The 17662-nt window shown below is 37.8% G+C and overlaps 1 protein-coding gene across 2 annotated transcripts in view; it reads right to left on the bottom strand.

Annotated features, from left to right (window-relative positions):
• ARHGAP20 (Rho GTPase activating protein 20) overlaps positions 1–17662 on the bottom strand; it is a 133675-nt gene that overhangs the window by 19963 nt on the left and 96050 nt on the right. For both annotated transcript variants that reach the window (XM_002822442.4, XM_002822441.3), the window contains exons 7-9: positions 15801–15878; positions 13472–13538; positions 11053–11241 (exon numbers count right to left, since the gene is read on the bottom strand). In XM_002822442.4, the coding sequence (XP_002822488.2) occupies positions 11053–11241; positions 13472–13538; positions 15801–15878 (334 nt within the window). The remainder of the gene's footprint in view (positions 1–11052; positions 11242–13471; positions 13539–15800; positions 15879–17662) is intronic.

Below are 17662 nucleotides of genomic sequence, written 5' to 3' on the forward strand. Positions count from 1 at the left end.
AACTACAAACCACTGCTCAATGAAATAAAAGAGGATACAAACAAATGGAAGAACATCCCATGCTCATGGGTAGGAAGAATCAATATCGTGAAAATGGCCATACTGCCCAAGGTAATTTATAGATTCAATGCCATCCTCATCAAGCTACCAATGACTTTCTTCACAGAACTGGAAAAAACTACTTTAAAGTTTATATGGAACCAAAAAAGAGCCCGCATCGCCAAGTCAGTCCTAAGCCAAAAGAACAAAGCTGGAGGCATCACACTACCTGACTTCAAACTATACTACAAGGCTACAGTAACCAAAACAGCATGGTACTGGTACCAAAACACAGATATAGACCAATGGAACAGAACAGAGAGCCCTCAGAAATAATGCTGCCTGTCTATAACTATCTGATCTTTGAAAAACCTGACAAAAACAAGAAATGGGGAAAGGATTCCCTATTTAATAAATGGTGCTGGGAAAACTGGCTAGCCATATGTAGAAAGCTGAAACTGGATCCCTTCCTGACACCTTATACAAAGATTAATTCAAGATGGATTAAAGACTTACATGTTAGACCTAAAACCATAAAAACCCTAGAAGAAAACCTAGGCAATACCATTCAGGACATAGGCATGGGCAAGGACTTCATATCTAAAACACCAAAAGCAATGGCAACAAGGGCCAAAATTGACAAATGGGATCTAATTAAACTGAAGAGCTTCTGCACAGCAAAAGAAACTACTATCAGAGTGGACAGGCAACCTACAAAATGGGAGAAAATTTTTGCAACCTACTCATCTGACCAAGGGCTAATATCCAGAATCTACAATGAACTCAAATTTACAAGAAAAAAAAACCCCATCAAAAAGTGGGTGAAGGATATGAACAGACACTTCTCAAAAGAAGACATTTATGCAGCCAAAAGACACATGAAAAAATGCTCATCATCAATGGCCATCAGAGAAATGCAAATCAAAACCACAATGAGATACCATCTCACACCAGTTAGAATGGTGATCATTAAAAAGTCAGGAAACAACAGGTGCTAGAGAGGATGTGGAGAAATAGGAATACTTTTACACTGTTCGTGGGACTGTAAACTAGTTCAACCATTGTGGAAGTCAGTGTGGTGATTCCTCAGGCATCTAGAACTAGAAATACCATTTGACCCAGCCATCCCATTACTGGGTATATACCCAAAGGACTATAAATCATGCTGCTATAAAGACACATGCACACGTATGTTTATTGCAGCACTATTCACAATAGCAAAGACTTGGAACCAACCCAAATGTCCAACAATGATAGACTGGATTAAGAAAATGTGGCACATATACACCATGGAATACTATGCAGCCATAAAAAATGATGAGTTCATGCCCTCTGTAGGGACATGGATGAAACTGGAAACCATCATTCTCAGCAAACTATCGCAAGGACAAAAAATCAAACACTGCATATTCTCACTCATAGGTGGGAATTGAACAATGAGAACACATGGACCCAGGAAGGGGAACATCACACACCAGAGACTGTTGTGGGGTGGGGAGAGGGGGGAGGGATAGCATTAGGAGATATACCTAATGCTAAATGACGAGTTGATGGGTGCAGCACACCAACATGGCACGTGTATACATATGTTACAAGCCTGCACGTTGTGCACATGTACCCTAAAACTTAAAGTATAAAAAAAAAAAAAAAAAACAGAAAAGGAAACTAAACCTTTTCTGAAGTCCAGGAAGGGGTTCCTGTATGTCTAGCAAGGTCAATCTATGCAAATATGTGTTTAATATATATGTGAATATATATGTTGAGTATTTGTGCTCAGTCTTGGTTTGCTCACATTTACTTGATTTTTATTTATTATTATTATTTTTTTAGAGATGAGGTCTCACTATGTTTGCCCAGGCTAGTCTCAAACCCCTGGGCTCAAGCAAGCCCTGCCTTGGCCTCCCAAAGTGCTAGGATTACAGGCGTGAGCCACTGTACCCAGCCCTGATTTTATTATTTCTAAAACAATCAAAATAAAAACATTTGATTTTTTAGCTTTCACACATTTAAGAAGAATGCTCTATCAAAAAGTTATATACTCAGCTACCCTATGAGTGTTGACAGAGGATAAAGTAGAAATTGAGTCTTTTACTTTATCATACTCTCAGCTGTAGCCATGCGTTTTGCTATATATACACATGGCATTCAACCTGAGTGTTCAGGATTCCTCTGGCACTGAGAGAAAAAAATTTCATTAAAGTTTACTTTCTTACAGAGCTTTTAATGCACAGATCTTACTTTCTAAATGTCACAAAGGCTAATGAAAAAACATGCTATTGCTATAAGAAATGAGGGATGTAAATGTAAAGCAAACTAAATTCAAGTAAATCTAGCTTTCCTAAATGTCCCTGGCAAGATTCAAGTTAGTGTGTTTATGTGCTTAAATTAGATAACTGAATGTTAAAAATTACAGTTCTTAAAACTTTGTGTTTATATAATAATAATCATAACAACAAAAAATGTTAGAAATTCTACTCCGGCCATGTAACTCCCCAAATTAAGAATATCCCCACCTTTTTTTTTTTTTCCCTAGAGTAGAAAACACAGAGGTGAATACAGGGTAAACAGAAAAAAACATGTATCCCATATTTTACCAGCCACCATAAAAGTTTAATTCCAGTTCAGTCGTAGGTCTGAAGCAGGTGTGGAAAGTGAACCTACTTTGGGCATAGAGCTGGGAGTTCAGGACAGACTGGAACTCCAAGAACTACTTCAGACTACACTCACAAAGATTCCATTTAATTCCAGAACTCTTCCATTCCACTCAAGTTTTTCCATACTAGGGTTGAGTAAGCCATTCAATCTTTCATTTAATTTCTACTCTGTTCTATACACTAGACTAAGCCCTGGGATGAGTTCCCAGGTCTTAAGAAGGTCATTGTCTAAAGAGACAAGTAGATTATATAAACAGATAATCATAATGTGATTTTTTAAATGTGTTACACTAGAGATGTGTATAAAGTGCTACCTGCCTGAAGGAACAAAGATTTCCTAGAAGTAATGATGGCAGCAGCGGGCTGTCTGGAGTGGCTGCTGCCATCACACTGGCTGTAGTGGGGAGGCGTGGCCAGGGCTGCAGGATTCATGAAGCTGGCAGGGGCTGGGGACAAGCAGGAGCCCTGCCCCTTCTGAGTTGGGGTGGGAGGTCCCTGCGTGCCACTGCAGACACCCAAGCCATGGCTGTGGACCCTGACACCCCTGGACTCTCAAGACCTGGGAGCAGGTGGGAGCCCTGCCCTCCCGGGTGGAGGTGCAGCCATCTAAGTTGTGGTTGCAGGCCTGAGCTTCCTGCTCCACACAGAAGGTAGGAGCCTTGCCCTCCCAGGAGCTGCAGCTGTCCAAGTCATGGCTATAGACCAGGCCTCCCTGTGCTCTTGTGTAGGGACAGGTAGGAGCCCTGCCCTCCCAGGTGTAGCTCCAGTCACCCAAGTCATGGCTGCAGACCCAGGCCTCTTGCTCCATGGAACATGCAGAGCCCCATTCTCCAACACAGCTGTAGCGAACCAAACTGCGACTGTAGACATAGACATTTCTGTACTCTTGGGGGCCCTTAAGGCCACCCCTGCCCTCACAGGCTCAGAAGTGCCTGCTACCATTGCCTGGCTTCTCCCTGCTGTTGGCACCTGCTCTGATCATGGTGCAAAGTTGGGTGAGTCCAAGTGCTGTTGCAGCCCAGCCGGGTTGTGCAAACACTTGGGGCAGTGCTGACATGCCAGCCCCCTGGTGCCTTGGACTGCTCTGGACTTTGGGTGCCAATGAGCATAGGAGGGAAGCTGATCGGGGGCTGATGCAGCTCGGTGCTGGCCAGCAGGTGCCCCTTTGCACCTATAGCCTGGGTGCCAAGAACAGCAGCAGGAGGCAGAAAGGTTCCTGGGCAGAAGGGGGTGAGTCCCTGGTGAGGCCTACTTTTAGGCCAGGGAGGGCCCGAAAGCTGGGGGCTGGGCTGCCAGTCCTGTGGACTGGAGTGGGAACTTGTGGTGCTTTTTCTGGGTCTGCCCATGGCTGCCCATGGACAAATAAGCATGCTTTTCCTCCCCTCTGAGGCCCATAAAACCCCTAGGCTCAGCCAGAGCTGAGCAGATGTCCTGACAACCAGCTGCAGAGAGGACTACTCACTCCAGGGCCTCCTTTCTGCTGAGAGCTGCAGATGTGAGGATGACGAGCCTGCAGAGAGGAGCTACCCACTCCAGGGCCTCCTCTCTGAAAGCTGCATAGATGATGAAACAACCAACTACAGGGAGGAGCTACCCTCTCTGCTAGGAGTTGGACATCTGATGGGATGACCTGCCTGCAGAGGGGAGCTACCCTCTTTGCTAGGAGCTGAACACTTGACAGGGCACCCTGGCTGCAGAAAGGAGCTGCCCCCTGTGGGTCTCCTCTGAGCTGTTATATTGCTCAATAAAGCTCCTCTTCATCTTGCTAACCCTTCACTTGTCTGTGTACCTCATTCTTCCTGGTCACAGGATGAGAACTTGGGACTCGCTGAATGGCGAGGCTGAAAGAGTGGTAACACAAACAGGGCTGAAACATGCCCCTTGTTCACCATGCTGTGGGTGAAGAGAAGGAGATAAGAGCTGTGGCCCTTTGGGAAGCCCAGACCTGGGAGCTCCCTGAGCAGGGCTGTGACTCCCACTTTGGGTCCCTGCAGTTCCTGGCATCTCCAAGCTTCTGGGCACCACTGTGTTCCCTAGTGCCAGCCATGGAAGCTGCTGGTGGTGTGCCTGGTCTCGCTGCAGCCTCACAGACAGCCAGCACCCATGCAGGCACGTGGAGCTGTCCGCTCCACTGCAGCAGCTGGTATGTCTGACTGTGTGCAGTGGCCAGGCCCCATGCTCGCTCACACACCCCTCGCCACTCCACACCTGACTTGCCTCTGGAAGGCATGGGATCCAGGCCAGTAGTAAGAGCCAAATGCAGCCTGCAAGGCCAAGTGGGTGGAATGAACCCAGTGGCCTGAGCAAATCTTGGGCAAATGCGTCACTGTCCACAGAGATTTCTGGCCAGAAAAGTGACAACCCCAAGGTGTTGTAACAGTAACATATAACAGTAACAGTAACCTGTAACAGTAACATGTGAGTTGGGCCTTTGAATGTCTATATCTTGAACCTCCACAATTAACACTAGAGCTTTCCCACTGGGGATCAACCATTCCAAAGATGAGTTACAGATCTAAGTCTCAGAGGGGGCCTTCTGAAAGATCTATTGCTGTTATGTTTTCAGTGTAAGGCTATTTACTAGGAGGACTTCTCTACACTGAGGCAAAAATTTGAAAAACAGATTGGCAATGACTATCTCACTGATGGTTATGCTGGTTAACAGGGATATTTTCTGAAAGCTAATTAGAGAACGCTTTACATTTAGTTTAAAAATAAAATATTGTTCTCAGACAATATTCTAACAGAAATCATTAGATTTTAACCCTTTGTTTCCAGGGGAGAAAACAAGACATGATTTTCCACATGAGAGACTATGTAAAATACCCATTTCCTAGGACTAAGCAATTTAAGAATTTATGAATTCTGTGCATTTTAAATATACAGGCCACAAACAAGTATGAAAGATTCTGACTATACCAACTGGCACTTGGTAAATAAGGCAAAATTCTATGTTTATACTATGTGCCAAAAAAGAAGTATTAGCTCATTTTTCCCCATTAGAAGTCAGGTTAATAGCTGGTATGTATGTGAACAAGGGAGCATGAAGATACTCTTGCTCAAATTAGAACATGGCAAAGATGTAACAGGCAAAGGAATGAAGACAAGTCAAATAAGATGGCTCTGTCACTTGTATGAGCTCTGTTATAAAGTCTGGTAGAATATAGAGTCTTTAGCTGGCATGTTTTTAATTACACATATTTTAATCATTCAATCAGAGGGCACAAACTATGCTCCCTGGACTAAATCTGGCTTGCCACCTCCCTTTGGATAACTTGTGAGCTAAGAATGGCTTTTATATTTTTAAAAAGTTGAAAAAAATTCAAAAGAATAATATGTAGTAACACATAAAAATTATATGGAATTTAAACTTTAGGCCAGGCATGGTGGTTCATGCCTGTAATCCCAGCACTTTGGGAGGCCGAGGCGGGTGGATTGCCTGAGGTCAGGAGTTCGAGACCAGTTTGGCCAACATGGTGAAACCCCATCTCTACTAAAAATACAAAAAATACTAATTTTTGTATTTGGTGGCAGGCGCATGTAATCCCAGCTGCTCGGGAGGCTGATATAGGAGAATCGCTTGAACCCGGGAGGTGGAGGTTGCAGTGAGCCGAGATCGTGCCATTGTACTCCAGCCTGGGTGACAAGAATGAGATTTCATCTCAAAAAAAAAAAAAATCAAATTTTACTGTCTAGAATAGTTTTACTGGAATATGACCATACTCATTCACGTAATGTCTATGGCTGCTTTCACTTCACACTCAATAGCAGAGTTAAGTAGCTGTGACAGAGATGGTATGTGGTGCGCTCATTACTTTGCACTGCTGCTCAGGGCACTACAAATTGCAGTGACCCTGTTACATCTTGACTGTTTCAAGTGCCACATGTATCAGGATACCACAACATCTTTTTTTTAAAATTACTTATTATGTAAAAACAATAAAAGAAAAGTGGACTTCTTCTAATGTTAAATTTTTAAGGCAAAGTGAAATGCAGATAACTTTGTTATGGAACTAATGGCAAAGTATTATGTTTACTGTGCAATGAAGTAACAGCTGTGGTTACAGAATATAATATGTGTCAATGGTTAACAGACCAATGGTTAATCACAGTGCTCCCAACTCATAAGAAAGCAATGGATCAGAAAAATAATATTTAAAATGAAATATATCATTACTGCAGAATTCCCTCACAAAAATAAAAATGAGGCTACAATAAAAGTTAAGTTTCTGAGTGGCTCATCTGTTAGCTAACCAAGGAAAGCCATCTACCTATTTACCAATGGTGAACTGATTAAATCTGTGTGCTTGCAGTAGATTAAGAAAGGGGTCCAGAGAAACTAGATTTAAGATTATCAGCCTTTTAGTGAGAATAGATGATTGAATAGTTGAGGGCATTAGGAACAATATCAATAGTAAACTAAAAAACAAGGCAAGTGACTTTCCTCGGTTCTTGATGAGGTGACAAATGTTACCAATAACACTAAGTTGTTTAGTCAAGAAGTCGATGCTGAGTTTGAAGTGACTGAAGAATTAACCTTGAATAGTCTGCATAGAATAACTATGGGTAAGAATATTTTCAAAGCGTTTGAGAAAACAATAATTCAGTACAACCTGAAGTGGAATCTGCTGTGTTATATTTCATGGTAGTGAAAATGTGTGGAGCAGAAAAAGGTGTAATTTGACAAATTTAGAAAGCTTGTGAAAATTTGAAGTGTTTAATACCTACGATTATTCATTGTATTGTTTTGATCAGTGGTCCTAACTGAAAAATATGGAAATCTATCAAGTGTTACTGGATCAGTACTGTCAACAGTAAACTTCATTTACTCTCATGGACTTAACTATTGTCAGTTCTGCGAATTTTTGTTAAAAATAGAGGCTAAACATTAGCCTGCATTATGCTATCACACAGCATTTCAATGGCTCAGCACTGCTAAAGTTTCATAGTGATATTTTGAACTCAGGGCCCAGATTGAACTTGTTATGAATGAGAAGAACAGCCTTCAACCTCTATTAATGGACACTAAATGGCTTTGAAAGTTAGTTTTTGCGGTAGATATGATGATGTTTCATAATAAATCCAACCTAAAATTACCAGGCAAAACAGTGCTTACATACAAAGTTTTTACTGTAGTAATTTTCAAAACAATGAATGTTTAATTACAAGTAATATCAAGCTGCTTTATATACTTCTTGTGCCGTCAAAAGTTACAAGAAGCAAGATCTTGATTCACATACAAATGTACAGCAGATATGTTTTTTGAGTTCAAACTACAGTTTGAGTAGTGTTTTACCAACCTCGATGCAAGAGCAAAGGTGATTTCCATATCTCAAAATCCATTTCACTATGCAACTGAAGAGCTTCCACCTAACCTTCAATTGAAAGTGATTATCTGCAATGAAATGATATTGCTAAAAGGCAAATATCAAGAGAAGAATCTAACAAAATTCTACAAATGCCATATCAAAGAGACATATGCTCAACTGAAATTAGATGCTTGTAGGATGATATCAGTATTTGGCAGTACCTATGTGAGAAAATATGTTTTCAAAGATGAAATATAAAAATTTTATGATAGATCAGAATGTTTGTACTCAATTTTGATGGCTAGATCACTAACTTTAAATTCCAACTAAGTGAAATGTTATCCCTCCAAAAGAATTCACTTCTCACTCATTATATTTGTATTACATAAAACTGTACTCAATTGTTATATTTTGAATTCTATCAATAAAATTTGGTGGAAATTCGTTTTTTCTCCTGTTATATAACACTTACATAATATCCTTGATTTGCAATACTGACCTGCAAAATTTTACTATCTGGCCCCTTACAGGAAAAGTTTGCTGACCCCTGATCTAAATCACTGGTTTCTAAAGCAGTTGTTCATCAAATTCTTTTGTATTTAAAAAGAAACAACATTAGTGATTCACCTGTAATTTTTTACACAGGCGATTCTGATGCTCTCAGCTGGCCCTTGGCATCACTGGTCTATAGTTATTCCATCCCTAATCCCATTTACCATGAATCATTTACAGCTGGAATCATCTAGCCTCACTTCCAATAGAGAGAAACTAAGCAGAGGATGCCTACAGTTTAGTTGAGCAAGTCATTAGGAAAACTGGTTAAAACCCTTAGGATTCCTGATTCCTGATTATTATAAAATAAAATTGACAAGGGATCCAGAAAAATAGTTTTGAAAAACACAGGTACAAAGGTAGAAGAGTAGAAGATTATTATCCTTCTTAGCTTAGTTATAAAGATACCCTTTGTATCTTTAATGAGCTAACAACAGACCTATTATTCATTTACTCAACAGATATTGACTGAATACTTATTTGTATATGCCAGGCAGTTTTCCAGGTACTGGGGATATAAAAGTGAACAAAAAAGACCAAAATCCCTGCCTTCATGGAGCTCACATTTTAGTGGATGGAAGACCATGATATCTCAGTGTTCCCCTTTCAAAATTACCCAAGGTGAGCGAAAAATTTTAGAGTCCAAAACCTCAATTTACTATTATAGAGAGATGACTGTTAACAAATTCAAGGTAAATTTGTATATCTGATGTTGGTAAGATGAGGGAGTCCCTGATAGACTGATCTACTGATTTACCAATGACTTCGGTAAAGTATAAAGTTTGAGGCTAGGTCATCAACAGAAAGTGACAGGCTGGATGTGCATGTGACTGGAAATTTATATAAGACAGTTGACTCAAGTAGTTGAAGAATGCTGCACAGAAACAAAGTTAAGACTACTCACCCAGTATGAAGTGCCCATTAAGGTTGGTCATTAATGATACCAACTAGCCTTGATGCTATATGATTTCTTCCAACAGTGCACAGAGTTCATCTAGAGATGAGATTTTAGGAGGTGTATAGGAATGTAGAAAAAAGGGTCCAAGAAACAATTTTTCTGCTAGACAGGGATGATCATGATAACCATGGAATTCAAGTTGCATAAGGAGGAAAGTAAAGATGGACGGGGGACTAACAGATGGAGAAAGTGGTAGAGTTTAGTAGGTTTGAAAGAAGCAGAAGGAATCTGGGCTTCCAGAGATGAAAAATAGAATGAACAAAGGCTGGCTGAAGAAAACAGATGGTGGTTACAACTCTTTTTGTCCAATAAAATGTCAAAATCTTGAATCAAAGGGGCGAACAGGAAAATAAGTTTCACAATGCTGTTACAATTTCTTGATGTCGTTATTTCAGAAACTATATGTTTTAGTATGAAATATAAATTAGAAATTAACTTTAAATGCATTAGAGGAGGTTCTGTTTAAAACAATCTTGGAGTGTATTAACACTTAAGGCAAAAAAAACTCTTTACAATGAATGCTGATTTAATTTGTTTTCTCTAAGTTTAGATAGCTACATACAAATGTTTCTTAAAGTAGGGTTGTTCTGCAATGAAGATAAAAACAGTATGAGCTAATTTTTCATTAACGCTATATCAGTTGAATCACACACAGATGAAGAATTTCAGACTTTCCCCTGGCACTCAGATGATGCCAATAATCTGTCAAGTGGCAGGAAGGTAGCCTCAGTGATCTCTCAAGGTCTATGACATCCCTTTAAACTTATTACACCTGGGGTCCAAGTTTGGTCCTTTGCAAAACGCAAATCCATGGGTCTCCCAGTTGGTTCACATTGACAAAGGTAGCTACAGAAATTCACAATCAATTTTCTACTATCTCACTCATACTTTTTGGTATCAATTTTCTTCTGTTGCTTATACAATCTTCCTTTCAGACAGAGCTTAAAGCTCAAACTTGGGTTAGGGTAAATTACAGTTCTCTTATATTGAACATCACTTTTATCATTCCAGAGTCTTTATTGTGGGGTGGGTAAGAGACTGCTATGTTCACAGGGAATTCATATTAGATTAGTAGGCTAAGGAGAGACTTCTGTAGAAATCATCTTAGTCTTCACATACTTATCAGCACCAGAATCCAGGTAGGGCATCACAATCTTCTGACACCCATCATTGACAGCCTCCTTTTCATAATGCAACCATTTAGGGAGAACACACAGTTGGAGTGTATTACAGTACAAAGAAGGCATTGAAGCACCTGCAGCACTGCTTAGTGCCTTTGACTCTGCAGTAGGAATAAGGTTAAAGGGGAAAGAATGGTGAAGAAAGAAGGAACAGACTGTATTGCTACTAGCTGCTGATTCTTAGTCAATCACGCCTATTGCTGATTTATAAAACCATCTTCTTCTAAAAGTCCATCTTTCCTTTTCAAAATACTTAGCAAATTCCAAGAAAAAATACCTCATCTGGCAGGAGGTTTGAGTCTTTGCCTTTGTACTAAATTTATGTTCAGGAACGAAAACTTTTGCTAGAAGCAACTCACCACTCAGTTGCTGGGCTGCAGCCAGGCGGCTGGGCTTCAGGATGAACTGGCACTGCATCTCTCGGGGCAGCTGTTCCATAAGGAAGGGCTCTTGGAGGTTGAAAGGGGTGGTGGAGTCTTTTGATCCTGGTGTCAGGAGTGCAGTGTCTCGAAGATGGCTCATTTTAATTCCATATGGATATTCATGCCCTACACAGAGACAAATCTAAATGTAGACTTCAGGCTGACTGGTACTGTTAGCATGTGTACTACAAAATAGGAATGTACTGCAATTTACTCCTGGGACTTTTGGCATAAAGAATCCCTTTGTTTGACAGAATGATCATTTACACTCTTACAGTTGGAGATCAGTATGCAGGTGGTCCTACCAAAGTAGTTTTAAGGGGAGGAGGGAGAAAAAGAAGAAAAAAATCTTTAAAGATTATCTTGTTTGGAATGAATGCACAGATCAGTTTGCGAGTTCCATAATGCTGACTTTTCCAATTCGTGCATCTAAGGAAAATTAAAGGTATTCTATTGTCTCCTTTGACATTAACTAGATCTATAGATTTTCAGCAAATAATGTCCTTGCTCAGTCTCAAATCTATGATTTAAAATATTTTTTTCTACCTACCACAGAAGTATAAGGATCTATATATGTCAAGTATCACTATTATTAATATTATTTAACACAAGATATTTGCCTAAAAACATTTCATTAATTTTTATTAGTTATATAGTTAGTTACTCAACTGGTTTGATTTATGCTTCCCTCTCACTGCTGCCCTCTGAGACTGATGTTCAGAGGCAACAATCAGAAGGAAGACTGCAGGGGATCAGAAACACAGAAACAGATGCAAAAAGGAATGTACAGACTATAAAAACTAAACCCTGGACATCTGACTACAACATGATTTTAACTCTTTAGTATTCTAACTAATTACATCCTTTTAGTGTAATCCTCAAATACCACTGATGTAGATTTTTTTTAAGTACAGAGAGCAAGTTCCCTTCTATTCCTGACTTATCACTAAATGTAACTCAGTGAACTCTTACTCTTCCTTTTCAGCTGGTCTAGGCATACAATGTCAATGTTTCATTAATATCAAGTACTACGGCAACTTGCAGAGATTAAGACAGAAAAAGGCTTCTATGACAATAATAAAACAAAATCAATTTATCAAAATAGCCGGCAGCTAATCTACAATTGAGGTTTGCAGAACACATTAAAATGATTAAGCATTGCTGCTAAATCATGGGACAATAATGTCCTATGTCCTGTTGTTTTTCAGTAAGAGCTAGTCAGGAAGCTTGTGGCTGTCATAAGCCTAAAAGTTACCATCTACATAGTTTTCATTAATATATTTTATTAAAACAATTATTTCAAGTGTTTGATTTTTAATAACTTTATTGCTCATTGACTATTATAAAAATGACAACATTAAAAACCTGAAATACAGTCAATTTTGTCTTTAGCTCTGTGCATGATCACTTTCTGTATTCTAAATCTGAGTATATACATTTGTAGAAAAGTTTGGTTTTAGATTACTAAGATCACTTCAAACACTGAATTACACAGTTGCGACCTCATAGATAAATGAAAGAATTACATGAAATAATGCATACAATATGCTCTGCACGATGTCTGGCAGGTAGCAAGCATTTAAAAATTGTTAACAGAAATTGTCATCATCATAATTAACATCGTCATCATCTCAAGATCTGGTAAAGATACGGTCCTTTATTTTAATTGTTCTATTTCTGTTAACCACACTGAATGAAATTACTGATCAAGAAATATTTTTTAGCTAATGATTTAAATAAGGTAAAATGTAACATATTTATCAATAATTCCTCATGACAAATGCTGGAAAATCTGACTAGAGAAATAGCAAAATAATTTAGTTATTGAAATAGCAGATAATAAAGACTTTTAGGAGTCGAAATGGGTAAATCTGATTTTCTTCATGATGCTTAGGAAGGTTCTGGGTACATAGCAGGTATTACATACTCACTGATGAATTAAGATGCATAGTTGTATTTTAGGTGGTCTTCCATAAAGACACATAGGAGGTAAGGGAACAGGAAATTTAAAAACTGAATATGAAAAATAAATGTATAGAGAAAAATAAATACCAACATATTTCTTTCTTAGAAAAAAATTTAAAAAGGTTTGGTAGGATAATTCTTGTTTGTCAAATGAAAAAGCAGAGAGAAAAGTTTATATTTCTCTTCCCAACTATACCATTAGCTGCTTGAATGAGGAGATATTATTTGTCTAGCACATAGTAAATCTTTGATAGATATTTATTAAATGAACACCATGAAATTTCATATTTAATAGTATTTAAGCTTAGGACCATATGACCAATTCTCGGAGACACTTAGAATTATAATTAAAACACAATCAATGCTATCTTAGACTTTTGCAAAAACTTACCAATGAGTGGGTATGGAGCCTCCTCTTTGCCAGAATTGACCCACAACTGGTAATCTCTCTCAGAGCCCTTAGAGATAAAAGAGTTAAATGTCACAATAAATCTTTCACATTTGATACTTGAATGAGGACACATTTTTTTTTTGGTTATGTGTCCTCCCTCCTGTCCCCTACCCAGTGATAGTTAGAGATCCATGAACTGCAGTGGAATCAGGCCTTCACTATATAGGTAGCCTACAGAGTGTAAAATCATAGCTAGGCCCCTTTGCAAAGGAAAAACAATCTTTCCGGCTCTTAAAGGCTAATCTCTTCTTTAGAGTCCTGACTTCTGCTATGTCCCTCCACTTCTCAGAGAATATTGGGCTTAACCTCCAACATGCCCCTGCAAAGACAACCTTATTATCCAGAAAACCACAAACACTGCTGTGTCTATGATTAAAAAGTAATATCTCAAAGGCTGATTATTAGCTTAGCTGCTTCTGAGCAGGAGAATGACCAAGAAACTTTGAGGAGATAAGTAATTGGCACAACCTCTACTGGCTTTAGTTTAGGCAAGTTCAGTCCTGGGGAAAGAAAGGACAAGAATTCTGTTCTAGAGAATAGGCCCAGTCATAGAAAACAATAAAATTGTTCACTAGCAGAATTATAATCCAGCATCATTATAAATCCCACTTGAAAGAAATGATACTAAATTATACAGATTTCGCTGAATCCTCTAGGAGGGATAAAACAGAAATGTTTTAAATGAAGCTAGAACAGGTAAGCCTGTTGGCAATATTTCATATCCTTACCTTTAGCTTCTGATAAAAAATCATGGCCCTGCCCTTACAATACCATAAAAACCATTCCACCCCCCATACTCAGTTTATCTGTTACTTCCTCCCTGCCCCATCCCTCCTAGTCAAAAAATTTATTGTAAATAGGAAGGCCAATCTAATAAAAATCCTTTCTTTTTATATAGTGTCTGAAAACACTGTAATAATAATCCCTTAAAACTGGTATAACCAAATAGTCTCAATTCCTAATTAAATTAACAGTTTTTTTTGGTCTGAGGAGATTAATAATTTTATCCAAAGGAAAAGCATAGTTAAAAGAATGAATCATGTCAGTAATTCCTCTACATACCTCTAAAACTATCTACTTTCTTCCAAAATATACTCATATAGCTTAGAAATTAATGGAGGTGCCTACTTTACCCACTGCATATATTTTAAATGTAATCAAATTTATATTACTAAATTTAACTAATTATCAGATTATCCCAAATTCTGGTTGCCCTGAGTTCTAAAGGGCTTACTATAGTACTGTTTATAAGCAAATCTAAACAAAATTAATAATACTATGGCATGTCTTAAATATGTGTCATGAATTGCTCTGGAAACAGTGCTCCTTGAATGATGTAACGTGACACATATTTAAGACATGCCATAGTATTCCACAGTATTATTAATTGTATTTAGATTTGCTTATATACAGTGTACTTTCATATTTACAGATAATCTCACTCAAGGAATAGTGTTTTTTAAGTGCTTCCTTTAGTTATCATCCTTTTGAAAGTCATTCCCTTTAATGAAAGTACTCATTCTGTGGGGTTTATACAACTGGTAGCAAGGTGATGATGACAGTCTTCCAGTTCTCTTTCCTCTACCTCGTCCTCAAATGTTCTAATCTTCTCCACTCCTAAAATTCTCAAAAATTCACCTCTATCACAGAAAACAGAAAGGTACAAAGCTAAAAGTAAAACACGGAAGAATGTTGTGTGCACACTAAAGCTCTCCAAATCCATGATCTAATTCAAAGCTTGTCTTTTTATTTACCAATTTATCAGAGGTATTAGCCATATCATCCTTAGGACTTGTAGCCAGCTAATATGGTTTTATGTAAAAATTCTATTATAGAGCAAATTCTTCAGAATTCGTCATCCTAAGACTGATTGAGTCTTGGGATAATAACAGGATAATTATATAGGGGAAAAGTCAAATTGTGACCAGTAGCAAGGGGAGAAGGAGGATGAAACTTTATTTAGAACTTTATACCAAAAAATTTTTTGTATATATATACAGCATATATAATAAAATACATATTGTCACTTTAAAATTATAGTCCAATCTTATAATTTTCAGTTCACACAGGTTTTAAAATAGGAGAACAGCACCACCCATATATTAATCATATTAAAGCTTTACTGTTCTTATTTTCTATATTTTGGGGAATAAAATATGACTTTGGTATCTCTAATAATCAGCTGTCTTATGATGGAAGGAAAATACTTACATAAATTTAAATAATCAAAGTTTATTTTTAATTAAGAATGTCTAGCAGAATAACTTACAGTTATCCCTAGCATTGGTAATGACATGTTGATAACTTCATTCGCTGTATCTGAATTCATTACTGTTATAGTTTTAGACTGTAGAAACAAAATAAGAAATATAGCTATAAAATAATGAATTTTAAAACAGGTTAACAAATAATCATTGTCAAATGATTATCGAAAGGCAAATGTTGATTTCAAATGTGGACAAAGTAAAGCATAAGATTTAGGTAGAACACAAACCTTTGATTATAATTTGCTTTCATTCTCTCATAAATTATGCCCTCTAATAAAACATTTCTCTTAAAGGATGCATGGCTTACAGAATATAAAACTTAAGCAAATAAGAAAGACTAAATATATTTCAGAGAGAGTACATGGACCCAGCTCCCAATTAAAAAAATAAATCAGTGAGGTTGGTCCTCTGTCTTATTTCCATAAGGCAATGGGTAATAAAAAAAGGCAAGAGCTGAATCTCTTTCTATTTCTTCCTTAGTAGTGTTTTCACAATACAGGGTTTTATTTCTTTGCGTGGTATAAAGTCAGGTTAGGTAAAATCAGGATAATAACTGGTTACAAAAGACATTTAAAGCTTAGAATTTTAAAAAGTCGCTATTGGGAACTTTCCATGTGTCACACACTGTGGCCACTAAGATTTTAATTGTTGAAATCTTTGGAGGACATAAAACCAATGAGTCTAGAAGAAAGAACTGAAAATTTTAGAAACCTCAATTCTATTATAAACTCTGCCAATGAATAGAATATCTGTAATAGCTCTGTGCTAAACTATATTGAATACTTTTACTTAAAAATAGACAATTTGCAGCAAACAGTAAAAGAGTTAACAAGCTCACGCCTGTAATCCTAGCACTTTGGGAGGCCGAGGTGGGCGGATCATGAGGTCAGGAGATCGAGACCATCCTGGCTAACATGGTGAAACCCCATCTATACTAAAAAAAAAAAAAAAAATACAAAAAAAATTAGCTGGGCATGGTGGTGGGCGCCTGTAGTCCCAGCTACTTGGGAGGCTGAGGCAGGAGAATGGCGTGAACCCGGGAGGCGGAGCTTGCAGTGAGCCGAGATCGCTCCACTGCACTCCAGCCTGGGCGACACAGCGAGACTCCATCGCAAAAAAAAAAAAAAAAAAAAAAAAAAAGAGTTAATAAGATTCTGAGATATCTATAGAGATCGCTGAATTCCAAAATACATTATTTAAATATAAAACAATGTCATGTTGTAAAAAAAACTTGCTACATACATAGGTTTTACACATGAGAATTATAAGATTAAATCAGCAATTAGGGCTGTGTCCCTGACAGAGAAGGATTAAATGGCACAAAAAAGTAGCATAAATACGAAAATGATATAAAAATAAAGGTAAATGAAATCTGATAATTCATTATTTATCCTTCCATTAACAGAATTTCTTCTCTATGAGTGAATTATTTGATATGACAAATTGCCTCTAAAAATTGTTTAATTGAATTTTAATTTAAAAAAGCATTTTAAATGCACAATTTCAAACTGTGTTCCTGGTAGCCCCAAGGATTGTGCAAAATTGTCTCAGAGTGAAACAGGGAGTCTTTGGAGCACTCAACCCAGTGTCTGTCTTCTACCAGAGTGTCATAGGTATAAGATATACTGGGCTTTAAATTGAGAGATAATTTTTAAAAAGTCTAAAATTTTTTCCATTTAATTTAAAGAAACTCTCCCATGAAGTCTTATAACATGAAGAATCTATCCTCCCAATAACCTGGTTTCTAAGATAGTAGTTTTTCTTAATACTAGGCACGTATGTTCAAAACATAATTATAGAAAGTATATTTTTTTCCTACATGCCTTTCCAGTATACAAAACAAATGAATTTCAGCAGATAGAAC

Source organism: Pongo abelii, chromosome 9 (assembly GCF_028885655.2).
Source record: "Pongo abelii isolate AG06213 chromosome 9, NHGRI_mPonAbe1-v2.0_pri, whole genome shotgun sequence".
Taxonomy (NCBI): domain Eukaryota; kingdom Metazoa; phylum Chordata; class Mammalia; order Primates; family Hominidae; genus Pongo; species Pongo abelii.